The 13,324-nt window shown below is 38.9% G+C and overlaps 1 protein-coding gene and 1 long non-coding RNA gene across 6 annotated transcripts in view; one reads left to right on the plus strand and one right to left on the minus strand.

The window, feature by feature from the left end:
- The window catches only part of DOCK10 (dedicator of cytokinesis 10), a 286,919-nt gene that overhangs the window by 230,194 nt on the left and 43,401 nt on the right, over positions 1-13,324 (plus strand). For all 4 annotated transcript variants that reach the window (XM_033230043.1, XM_033230041.1, XM_033230042.1 and 1 more), the window contains exons 29-33: positions 3,389-3,472; positions 5,762-5,858; positions 8,117-8,161; positions 11,678-11,853; positions 11,980-12,096. In XM_033230043.1, coding sequence (XP_033085934.1) covers positions 3,389-3,472; positions 5,762-5,858; positions 8,117-8,161; positions 11,678-11,853; positions 11,980-12,096 — 519 coding nt within the window. The remainder of the gene's footprint in view (positions 1-3,388; positions 3,473-5,761; positions 5,859-8,116; positions 8,162-11,677; positions 11,854-11,979; positions 12,097-13,324) is intronic.
- The window catches only part of LOC117094446, a 340,510-nt gene that overhangs the window by 111,954 nt on the left and 215,232 nt on the right, over positions 1-13,324 (minus strand). The gene's annotated exons all lie outside the window — the stretch shown is intronic.

Genomic DNA, 13,324 nt, shown 5'->3' on the forward strand with positions numbered 1-13,324 from the left:
CTTTGTTTCAATGAGCTTTTGAAACCCATTTGGAAATCACCTAAGGTTAGAGAGAGACTTGGTTTGTTAGCAAAATATGTTTAAAGAAACATCTGTGGTATTTCTCTCTAAATATCAGATAAGGATAGATAAGCAAGTCTCTAAAAAGGGAAAACCCTTCATATCTCCTCTACTTGGCTTAAATAGTCTGTGCTTTTGAAACAAATGAATGTTTACCATAGAGCTCCTCTGTGCAAAATTTGCTGCTGGTGGCACATGAGCTAAAGGTCTAACACGGGGGCAAAGGAAAAGCGTCCAAGGTGAAAAAGAAAACAGGGCGGGGGGGCAGTGGTTTTGTAAATTCTATAAGGAAAGGACAAGACATTCATGTGGTTTGCTTTGAAATGTGATGGTTCATAACTCATCTCCCAACCAATTGTGAAGTAAAATTCTCATTGCTCTCACAGTTGGTGAAATAAAATAAATAAATTTTTTATTATCATATATTTTAACAGATAATTTAGAATATTTGGTCCTTAGTTTATTCAACCAAACTGTGAAAAAAGTTTGGTAGGGTATAAGTTATCCTCTAAATTAAGAGTCTGCACACTTTTTATGTAAAGAGCCAAATACTAAATATTTTCAGCTTTGTAAGCCATACAGTCTCTGCCACAACTACCCAACTCTGCAATTGCAGCACAAAAACAGTAATTCACTATACACATTATGTAAAGGACTGAATGTGACTGTGTTCCAATAAAATTTTTATTTAAAAAAAGAATGGCAGTGGGCCAGATTTGGCCCATGGGCCATAGTTTACCAAAACCTGCTATAATTTATTTTCTATTAATATAAAAGATGAATATAAATTATCTTAAAACAAAATGAGAGAGGCCCCTCCAGGCCTCATCCATAAGCAAGAGAGCCACTGCCCCTAAGGGTCAAGAAGATGCTAGGACAGATCAGATCCAGGGGGCCCAGGGCAAGAGAGACACACTACACTTGGTGAAGCCAGACATGAGGGAGGGCTTTTTGCAGGAAAAGAGCTGACTCTGGAGACCTTTCACCCTAGGAATGACCCCCTTTCACCCTCACTGCCCCCTTGGAAAGAGGATGCCAAGCTGACCACATAGAAGGTCTTTCTTCACAGTCAAGAAACCTCAAGTTGATTCTTCTACTCCCCAGCACCACTTTCTCCCCACAGTCCCCATTTATGAGTGCTGGAGACAGGTCTCCTTCAAAGTTCACAGGTCTTATCTGCAGAGTAGCCGCCACAGTCTCTGGGATGTAGCAGTCACCATCCTGCTTTGGACTAGTTCAAAGACAGGGACTCACCAGTCCCTCCTTCATGCAGTCAAACAGCCCTGCATCTTTGCCAAAGACTTCCCCAGGGCTCTTTCTTCCTTCTCTTTCTTGGGAAGTTTCTAGAGCATAGAGATCTGCTGGGTGGTCTTCCTCTCCTCTGCAAGATGAGGCAGGGCCCCTGATATTCCAAGGGTGGCCAGGTTGGGACTTCCTCCTGCAAATGGAGAGTCTGGGAGACTGGACACGGGTGCCAGGAGCCAGTTCAGTGCAGAAGGCACCAAAGCCCCTTTCCTTCCCCCCTCCCCACTTGGCTCTGTCTTTTTAGGCTATGATTATACTGTGGTGTCTACCTCTCTCCCACTATTCTATTGAGACATGTGAGGACTTGGAAGCCATTAACTTTTTACTGAAGGAAGAATTATTGAAAGAACTAAAATGTATATTTAAAGTGAAAATATAGATGAGGCCATGTACTAACACAGTCATGAATAGGTACATTTAAAAATTCAAAAGAAAGTAAAGAAAAATTGAAAGGAAAAACAAAACAGCAATATAAATGACCTAACAGTTCGAAGAACAACTTTGGAGAAAATAGCTCTTGTTTACACACAGGTGTATTTCTTTTTTTTTTTTTTTTTTTGAGACGGAGTCTCGCGCTGTCACCCAGGCTGGAGTGCTGTGGCCTTATCTCAGCTCACTGCAAGCTCCGCCTCCCGGGTTCACGCCATTCTCCTGCCTCAGCCTCCCGAGTAGCTGGGACTACAGGCGCCGCCACCTCGCCCGGCTAGTTTTTTGTAGTTTTTAGTAGAGACGGGGTTTCACCATGTTAGTCAGGATGGTCTCGATCTCCTGACCTCGTGATCCGCCCATCTCGGCCTCCCAAAGTGCTAGGATTACAGGCTTGAGCCACCGCGCCCGGCCTACACACAGGTGTATTTCAAGAGGAGACTTTTCACTTGGTCCCCTCTCCATAGCAAGATTTTATGTGTAGTCCTGTCTGAGAAAAGAGAGTTGTGAGTAAAATTGAGGAGAGATTCCAAGAAATGCAAAACCATTTTACTGGACTATCCTGGACTCTTTGGACAAGAAAGAAGCACTCCACACTAGCTGTGGAATTTTCCCAAGCAGCATGTTTACTCACACCCACATGGGTGAATAGAATGAGACTCACACACCAAGTGATGAGCTGCAGATTCACTACGGGAGGCACCTGCTCTAGTGCCTCCCCAGATCCTACATTGGGAACTATGGTCCCTTCCTCCTGCTCCACACTTTGCCTGTGCAGTCTTTGGCCACGGTAGCTTGGTTACTGGTTACAGGACCATCCGTCTTTTAGAGAGATAGCAAGTGCTCCTCCGAGCCTACTTACTGTTTAAGACTCTCCTTGATATAGTAAAGCGAAATTTGACCACAGAATAAGAAAGGTAGTGAGCAGCTCACTGATAGAAATCTTAAGAACTCCTTCCTTCGCCCTTCAAATGCAAGCTTCCTCAGCTGATAAGGAGAGGAGCTACTCTGTTAAAAGGGCCCAGTGAGATTTAAAAGGCTTTCCTGACCCATCTCTACCACTCCTCATTATGACCCAGTGCGTACAGAAGAAGATCTACAACCCCAGAAGTGTGAAATAGAATTACTAAAAGAAAATAATAAAATGTAACTAAGTGGTTAAAAAAGTAGACAACCGAAAGCTAAAGCTTTCTGTATAAAAAAGAAGGGGCTATAATATTTCATTGCAAAGCTCCAGTGACATTTTATAAAATCAATAAATATAGATTTGTAGCTTTCTGATTGATATTTTTGTTTTGTTCAGTTATACTTTCATTTTGTTTTTCCTTCAATTTTTGTTTTCTTCTGAATTTTTAAATGTACCTATTCTGTGTTAGTATATTGCCTCATTTCATTTTCATTTTTAATATAAATTTTCGTTATTTTAGTTGCCATTTGTGGATGACTGCTTATACATATTTAGATTTCTAAAATACCTAATTATACAACACATTTAGTTCAGTGTTATTTTACCTCAATATATTTAATCATACTTTCTAAAATCTTTAATAGATTCTTCAAGTAAAAGTGTTTGAATTTAGAATTGTATCTATTTTAGCGTTGCTTTACGTTTATGGACCGAGGATATGTGTTTAAGATGGTCAACAATTACATCAGCATGTTCTCCTCCGGTGACCTCAAGGTAAGAACCATGTACAGGAGTGATCGTTTTCTAAACTATGGCATTGTAAATAAATAAAGTAGTCTCTGTGGATGCCTGCTTAAGTCATTAACCTATCCATTCTCTGTATCAGAAAGTGATTTCTATGCCAAGGAGAGGCAGCCTTTTAATGGTTCATCTGCTGAGTATGCCTACCAAGTCCTCCCTTAATGTGGACAAAGGAGAGTGGAATGAAAGTGTTTACATTTCATTTCTATTTCCTGTGGGTGGTGAAGAGAATGGCTCTTTGTAGCTACAATTCCTACAGTCCAGTTTGCCCTAGACTGGCTTGGTTTTAGCACTGAAAGTCCTACTTCCCTGGAAACCTTTAAGTCCTGGGCAAAATGGGACAGTTGCATGCCCTACCCAAATACGGGTATATGTTGGGGAGACGTCAAGAGAACTCTAGAGCAGTGGTTCCTAGACCAGAGAGGTAGCATCACTTGGGAACTGAACTGCTGGTAATGGAGCCCAAAAGTCTGTTTTAACAGGACCTCTCGGTGATTCTTATGCACTCTCAGGTTTGAGAACCACTGAGCTATGGCTATGACATATGCTGGAGAGAACTTACACTGGAAATGGGCCAGATGATGAAAGTTGGATCAATTACTGTTCTTTGGGTTGCAAGCAACAGAAACTGACTCCAATTTGAGCAAAAGGGAATTGACTGGGAAGGTATTGGGAGTAAATAGCATTGATGAAGCAGCTGCAGAAGCAGGCTTTGAAAAGAGCAGGGGCCAAGCCTTTTCAAGCACAAGGAATACAGTCATGCGTCACTTAATGACAGAGACACGTACTGAGAAAAGCATTGTTAGGCAATTTCATCACTGTGATTATCATTGAGTGTACTTACACAAACCCAGCTGGTATATATCCTACTCCATTATATAGCTCTGTTCTCATTGTATGGGACCACCATTGTATATATGGTCTTTCACCAAAATGTTATGTGGGGCCTGCCAATAATTGCAAATGAAGAACCATTTGGCCAGGGTGCTGCTGCATCTGCTTAAATAAATCAACTGAAGCCATTTTCTCCCCCCAACACTCTGCTTCAGATTCACCTTCCATAGAGGAAGTGTGTGAGCAGCCTGCTTTGGGTCACATTCTTGCCTCTTAAGGAGGGAAGACAGGGCATATGAATTAACAATTCTCTGTTATCCTTTACCCACTGTGAAGAAGGCCAGTCCTCAAGGGGAAATTATCTAGGTATTTGAAAAGTACAATAGATTTAGACCAGCCAAAAATAAATAATGAGATTCTTACAGCCTTTCATGTCATGCTTAGGTGCTTAAACATTATTTTTGGGAGATGGGGTGCAGTGGAGATTTACTTTTGACTGGAGTTACATGATTTTATGTCATTTGGTTTTGAAAATCCAATTCTCCCTCTAAATATTTTTTTGAAAGTATATTCTTCATTTGTGCTCCTCTCATGCATGAAATCTGCAGAATATCCATTTAATTGCATCAGACCTAAATTATATATTTTCAAAGACCAAACAGAATGTTCTCAGTGTAAAATAGTTAAAATATAATTTAATAATGTTCCTGTTCACTTTGATGTACAAAAGTTTAAGCCAAATACTATCCTTTTTGAAATGGCAGTATTTTCAAGTATTAACTAAAGTTGCCACAAGATATAATTCTAAAATATCTGAGTAAATGGGACATATTTTATTTTGTGAGCTGAGGTTAATGAATATAATGATGATCATCGAACTTAGTCTTAAAACATGGTTACTTAGCATGCGTAAGAGTGAAAATAGAGCAGTTAGGAACATGCTAATTTTTCCTACTGATGTGGCTTTTCTTTACTTCTGTGTTACAGTAGACTTTGACCGTGCCTGTACTCCATTTATCTCAGTCTAACTCAAACATTATTAGAAAGACAGACTTATTTCCAAGGGCAGGCAGGAAAGAGGAATTAAATAATGTATTATGAGAACATGTAGCATACAGAGTTTCACTCTAATTTTATGTGATACACACCATTGTCTTCCTTAGCTCTGGATGGTAGGAGCTCATTGTAGAGGTCTGTTTCATTATCTGAGTGTAGTCTTTGAGAGAATTCTGTGCATGTGTTACAGCAGAAATGGAGCTTAAGAGTTCAGAGGGGATAAAATCCTTTCAACTTAATTACCTAGTGGTCCCACAAGTGTACGGTAACTACTTTATCTTTTTAAGGATAAGATTCAAGTGCAGATTTTGTTTGTTTGTATTCAGTTTTGTGGCCTGTAAGTCATAGCCATTTAGTTTGCCTCTCTTTCAGGTCTTGTGTCAGTATAAATTTGATTTTCTTCAAGAAGTATGTCAACATGAACACTTTATTCCTTTGTGTCTGCCCATAAGATCAGCAAACATTCCAGGTAATAAAATTCCCAGAATTTTCATCAGTTCCTGCAAAGTGAATGCTTTTGTTTGTTCGTTTTACCTTTTGTTTATTATTATTTTCCTGTTTCCTCAGTCATAAATTTGTTTGAAGCTGTCACATGGGTATCAGACCCAGGTAATCAGAATCAAATTAAAATGCAAAAGAAGTTATTGGCATGTGGTGATGAATGCAGTTTCATATTCCTCAATTTTTGTGTGTTTCCCTTTTTATTAAAGAGAAGGCCAACAAAATTATAAACCTGATGATTGTAAATCAAGTAATTTGAACCTAGAGGCACCTTACTGGCTCCAAAAGACAGCTTTCCTTTGATTTTGAGACATAAAATTATAGGGAGGAGAAGTACTATATATATAATTTATAAATATTATATATAAAAAATATATGTATTATGGTAGAGAGTATTACCCATGTAGACATCAAAAACTAATCAAACATCAAGATGCAAATAAAATAATAAAGTTATTTAGGAGCATGAAATACTTTATTACCAAGTAATGAGTAAACTATGAGGTACAGTTTTTTTCTGCGGGTGGGGGTTGTTTTGTTTTTTGAGGCAGAGTCTCACTCTTGTCACCTAGGCTGGGAGTGCAGTGGCGTGATCTTGGCTCACTGCAACCTCTGCCTCCCAGGTTTGAGCGATTCTCCCACCTCATCCTCCTGAGTAGCTCAAACTACTCAGGCATGCGCCACTCACCTGGCTAATTTTGGTATGTTTAGTAGACAGGAGGTTTCACCATGTTGGCCAGGCTGGTCTCCAACTCCTGACCTCAGGTGATCCGCCTAACTCAGTCTCTCAAAAAGTGCTGGGATTGCTTTGAGTATGGGTGTGAGCCACCACGCCCAGCCGAGAGGCATATTTGCTTTGAATCTCACAAACGCAAACACTAAGATTGGTAGAGAGCCTCATTATACTTCCTTAACCTATTAGCTTACACTAGTATTATGGAGGGAAAATTACATTATCAAGCCTATAAAAGTTTTGCCATTTTAATCTTAAATATAATCTATATAATATTATTCCAATTTTTTCTAATTTATGAAGCATATTTCATAGAAAATAGGGTAGAAATGGTATATTACATAATAAGGCTTTAAGGTTTTTACTTTGTTCTGAATTTATTTTTGTTTTATAAATTAGTGACAAGTTATTATTGGTTAGCCGGGCTGATTGAGATATTCAAGAGGACCAAATCTTTATTTGGTCATTTTTATTTCAATTGCTTACTGTGTTAGTCCATTGTCACACTGCTATAAAGAACTACCTAAGACTGGGTAATTTATGAAGAAAAGAGGTTGAATTGACTCACAGTGCCATATGGCTGGGGAGCCCTCAGGAAACTTACAATCAAGGCAGAAAGTGAAGGGGAAGTAAGGACCTTCTTCACATGGTGGCAGGAGAGAAAGGGAGCGAGCAGGAAGTGCCACACTTTAAAACCATTGGCTCTCAAGAGAACTCACTGTCATGAGAACAGCATGGGGGAAACTGTCCCCATGATCCAGTCACCTCCCACCAGGTACCTCCCGTAACACATGTGGATTACAATTCAAGATGAAATTTGGGTGGGGGCACAGAGTCAAACTATATTACTTACTATTAGTCAGTAGCTCAGAGAAAATCCTGATAGTCTTCTTGTAGATCTGATACTATAAATAATGATAAAAATATGTTTCATAGCAGGCAAAGTTCTGATAGAAAAATAAACGCTCAAGTAGAAGGCTAACAATTAGAATAATTCTGCTCATGACCCTCTTTTTTAAGAAAACAAATAGGCTGGGTGTGGTGGCTCACGCCTGTAATCCCAGCACTTTGGGAGGTCGAGGCAGGCAGATCACCTGAGGTCAGGAGTTTGAGATCAGCCTGGCCAACATGGCAAAACCCCGTCTCTACTAAAAATACAAAAATCAGCCAGGCGCAGTGGTGGACACCTGTAATCCCAGCTACTTGGGAGACTGAAGCAGGAGGATCGCTTGAATCCAGGAGGCGGAGGTTGCAGCAAGCCAAGATCGTGCTACTGCACTCCAGCCTGAGCGACAGCGCCAGACTCTGTCTCAAAAAAAAAAAAAAAAGAAACAAATAACCTAAGACATTCTCCTTGAAAATTGGCAATACTGAAGACTCACATTTGTAAATCATATAGTTTAATTGTTCAGTATAAACTACACATAATGAATATATACGTATCTGAGTATGTATATGTATATATCTGAACTTTTTATTTATATTAAATTCAGATCCTTTGACACCTTCAGAATCAACTCAAGAGTTACATGCATCAGGTAAGTGATATTACCTTATCTAAGCATCAGTAACCACCTAGTAATCCAGTAATATTGACAACTATAAATACTATAAATTTCCAGCTTCTGGGTGCTCATAAGTATTCATCTATTTAATATCATATAATAAAAAGATTCAAAAAGTTGACTGAATTGCTTTCTTGTCACAGATAGTTTAATGATTGCCTAATTTCAATTCTTTCATATTGTATTCTCCAGAGGTTGGAAGTATTTTTTAATTTCCCAAAGCATCTGAAATTTCCTTAATTTGTATCATGAATGAAATTCCCAGATGTATATAGTAACACGCTTGTTCGATGTAACTCACTTTATTTGATATGTGTCTTTTCCTAAACCACAACCTGGTTTGATCAATCTTGTTAAGACAGAGGATATTCGTATAAGTTTATTTTATCTGAAATAGGTTAGTAACTTAAAATGGTCTAGGCAAACCTTTTCTGTAGTCATAGATGGGAATTTAAAAGTTGTGTTCTATTCCTGGATCTTCAGTATTACGATGTCACTGAGAAATTTATTTAACCTGAAGCCCTGTGAATTTTCATATTCAGTAGCTTCTTTATGGACTAAAAAAGTCAGTATGTTTAATTTGCTATTGGTCATCTATGAGCTGGAATATTCTAATAGTTCATTATATTAATCATACCTCCCTTATGGGTTGTCCTGCAGATTAAATGGGATAATACACATAAAGTGCTTAGCCTAGTGCTGGCAGACAGCAGGTTGTATACATGGGTGCTAGTACTACTGTCTTCCCCCAGCCTTACTGAGGTAAAATTGACAAAAATTGAGCGCGGTGGCTCACGCCTGCAATCTCAACACTTTGGGAGGCCGAGGCAAGCAAATCACTTCAGGCCAGGAGTTCGACATCACCCTGGCCAACAGGCAAAACCCCATCTCTACAAAAAATAGAAAAATCAGCTGGGCGTGGTGGCACATGCCTGTAACCTGAGCTTCTTGGAAGGTTGAGGCACAATAATCGTTTGAACCCTGGTAGCAGAGGTTGCAGTGAGCCAAGATCGTGCCACTGCACTCCAGCCTGGGCAACACAGCGAGACTCTGTCTCAAAAAATCATAATAATTTTATATATTTAAGGTGGAAAACATGATGTTTTGATATATGTATGCATTGTGAAATGATTACTACAATCAAGCAAACACCTCATATAGTTTTGTTTTTTATGTCTGTATGATTAAAATAATTAAGGTCTACTCACTTAATAGATTTCAAATACACAATATTATATTATTAACGATTCTTACTCTGCTACATATTTGACCTCCACAATTTATTCATCTTATAACTGAAAGTTTGTATCCTTTGACTAAAATCCACCTCCCATTTCTCCCATTCACCAGCCCATGGCAACCATCTTTCTACTCCGTGCTTCTATGAGTTTAACTTCTTTAATTTTTTTGTAGAAACTTATGGGAGTACAAGTATAACTTTGTTACATACCTAGATTGCATAGTGGTGAAGTCAAGGCTTTTAGGATATCCATCATCCAAATAATGTACTTTGTACCTATTAAGTAGTCTCTTATTGTCCACCAGAGCTTGACTTCTTTAGATTCCACATATTAACTGAGATCATGCAGTATTTGTCATTCTGTGTTTGGCTTATTTCGCTTAGCATAATGACTTTTAGGTTCACCTGCACTGTCACAAATGGTGGGATTTTCTTTTTTTCTTTTTTTTCTTTTTTTTTTTTGAGGCTGAATACTACTCCACTGCATGTATATACCATTTTTAATCCATTCATCTATGGATGGTCACCTAGGTTGTTTCCATAGCTTGGCTATTGTGAATAATTCTGCAATGTATCTCTTCAACATGATGATCTGAATTCTTTTGGATATATACCCAGAAGTTGGATTGCTAGATCATATGGCAGCTCTATTTTTACTTTTTTGAGGACCTTCTATACTGTTTTCTATAATGAACGTATTCCACCAACCGTGTACAAGGGTTCCCCTTTCTTTACACCCTCACCAACACTTGTTCTCATTTGACTTTCTGATAATAGCCATCCTAAAAGGTATGAGGTAATAGTGCGTTGTGGTTTTGGTTGGCATTTCCCTGATAAACAGTGATATTGATATTGAGCACTTTTTCTGTATCTTTTGGCCATTTGTATGTCTTCTTTTAAAAAATGTCTATTCACATCCTTTGCCCATTTTTAAAACTTGGTGGGGTTTTTGTTTGTTTGTGTGTTGCTATTATGTCATATGAGTTCCTTGTAGGGTTTGGATATCAGTCCTTATCAGATACACGGTTTGCAAGCATTTTCTCCCAATCTGTAGTTTGCTTTTTCATTTTGTTGATTGCTTCCTTTGCTGTCCAGAAACTTTTTAATTTTATATAATCCTACTTGTTTATTTTTGCTTTTATTGACTGTGTTTTTGGGGTGATATTCATAAAATCATTGTGAATGCCAGTGTCAAAGAGCTTTCTCCCTATGTTTTCTTGTAGGTGCAAGTACTACTATTAATGGTTACATTTTAAAAACCCTTTGGACAATTTGAATAAATCCACTATTACTGGAAATTTTAACATTCTTTTCTCTGTAATTCAGGCTCAAAATTTGGCAGTGCCATTTCTCTCTCCTTGCTCCCTCACATACTTAAGTCAACTTTTCCTAGTGATTTACCACTCAGTTTCTGCTACCCCAGCCCAGATATCATGTTGTCACTTGTCCCCTCCTTCCCCCATTGCTACAATGTCCTGTACTGTATCCCTCACCCCACATCTCCCCACAGTCTAATTCATTTACACCCTGCCACACCATATTAATAAGTCAGTAAGGCATGAGCCTTATCAGGGCACTGATCTCAAAGCTGTCCGTGTGTTAGCATTTCTTACAAAATTAAATACAAATGGAGAGGGACCTAGATGGCAGCTAAGGAAACTGTACTGTTCTCCATCATCTAGCCCCAGCCTCTCAAGCCTAATTCTCTCACCATTCCTTTTAGCCATTGTGCTTATTGATTCCCACATACCCATGCTCCCCTCCATACCTGCTCCCTTCCATACCTGTGCTTTCAGAATTCTGTGCCATTGAAAATCCCGTGGCTTCTCCCAGCCTCCTGTCCCTTCTCCACTGCCTCCGTCTGTTCCCATAAAGATCTGCACCTCCAAATTTTAAGTATCCTCAAAGGCTCATCTTGATGGATTCCTACTTATATCCTGATTACTCCAAGCAGAAAATGTGTTTTCCCCTCTCAACTCCTGTAATCCTGTAAATATGCTGTATTATGGGATTCAGAAGTTGATGTTGTGTGTTAGTTTGTACCCGTATTTGTGTTTGTATACACAGAATAGTCCCCTTACTGAATGCTCCTTGAGGATACAACACACCTCATTTCTGTAGCAAGACTGTATTCCTGAATCCCTCCTAATAGTGGAAGAAGTTGATGGTAGTTGTTTGGTATATCTGTCTCAATTACAAAGTGATCATTTGATTTTCAATAACGTGAGTTATTTTCCTTCCTCACAAAGAGATGCCTGAGTATTCAGTCACAAATGAATTTTGTCGCAAACACTTCTTAATCGGAATTCTGCTCCGAGAAATTGGCTTTGCCCTGCAGGAAGACCAAGATGTCAGACACTTAGCTTTAGCTGTCCTAAAAAATCTAATGGCTAAGCATTCGTTTGATGATCGATACAGAGAGCCAGTAAGTGATCTTCCTTTCTCCCTTCCCTAAACACTATTTAATGGCTCACTGCATTAACTGCATATGAAACCGACAAGCCTATTGATTTTTACGTGAATCATTTCTTTTGGCTACCTTTTCACCTAGAGAAAACAGGCCCAGATAGCAAGTTTATACATGCCCCTGTACGGCATGCTCCTGGACAATATGCCAAGGATTTATCTGAAGGACCTGTATCCTTTTACTGTCAACACATCTAATCAGGTACGTTTGCACAATAAGTCGCATTTCGATGTTAATAGTTTGTCTTTTTAAAATTATTTTTTGCCCTGGGTAACCATTTCTTCTCATCTGTGAACATACTAGGCATTGAACAACACTTTCTGCTACATACTCACATCAGTGGGTCATTTGTTCCAGATATGTCCCTTTAGCCTTCTGCCTGATCCACCCTTCAACATTTGGCTTTCATTTCCCTCTGTTCTCTGTATCAGTTTCCAATTCTTTCCAGCTTTTACAGTTTCCTCTGTTGCAATCATGGCCCCTTCCTCAGTGGACACCTTCTCCTACCACTTTCTACATTACCTACATCCCCACCTGGTGTCAGAATAAATAGCCAAGTGCCTTATTTGTAGTCACAACCCAGGAATAACTATAATCCTTCCTCCACTGAGACACCACAGTGACTACGCACAATCCACTAGAGATCTGTTGCCTGTGTTCTAATCTCAGATGAAATAACCCACTGCTGAATCCAGTATTTAAGGAAGGTATTACCATCTAGGAGTTAGGAGCTATGCCTATGGATTTTTTTTTTTTACCTTGTTCAAATCCCAGCAGTACCAGTGACTATCTGGGTGGCTGGAGAGATAAGTTAGCCAACCTCCTTAAGACTCCATTTCCTTCATTATAATATAGAATAAAATACCTGAATCACAGTGTCTTTATGAGGATTAAATTGTATACTAGAAAACATTTATTATAGAGCCTGGCAAACAATAAATATTTAAAATGTAGTTGTAGGCCAGGTATAGTGACTCACATCTCTAATCCCAGCAACTTTGGGAGGCCAAGATGGGAGGATCACTTGAGGCCAGGAGTTTAAGAGCAGCTTGGGCAACATAGCAAGACCCCACCTCTACAAATAAGAAATTTTAAAAATTAGTTGGGCATGGTAGCACATACCTATAGTCCCAGCTACTCAAGAGGTTAAGGGCAGGAGGATCCCTTGAGTCCAGAGGCTGAGGCTGCAGTGAGCTATAATCATGCCATTGCACTCTAGCCTGGGTAACAGTAAGTTCCTGCCTCTTAAATAATGAAATAGAATAATTAAAATAAAATAAAATTTAGTTGATAATAATAGTAATGTACATAAGATAACTCATGGTAATAATGATATCCATAATGTGATCCATGAATATATCCATAACCAATCCAGCCATGTGGTCTACATATCTGTATCTAAAAGATCGTTTCTACAACATTATAAAAA

The sequence above is a fragment of the Trachypithecus francoisi genome, unplaced genomic scaffold (genome assembly GCF_009764315.1).
Source record: "Trachypithecus francoisi isolate TF-2019V2 unplaced genomic scaffold, Tfra_2.0 Lachesis_group13, whole genome shotgun sequence".
Taxonomy (NCBI): domain Eukaryota; kingdom Metazoa; phylum Chordata; class Mammalia; order Primates; family Cercopithecidae; genus Trachypithecus; species Trachypithecus francoisi.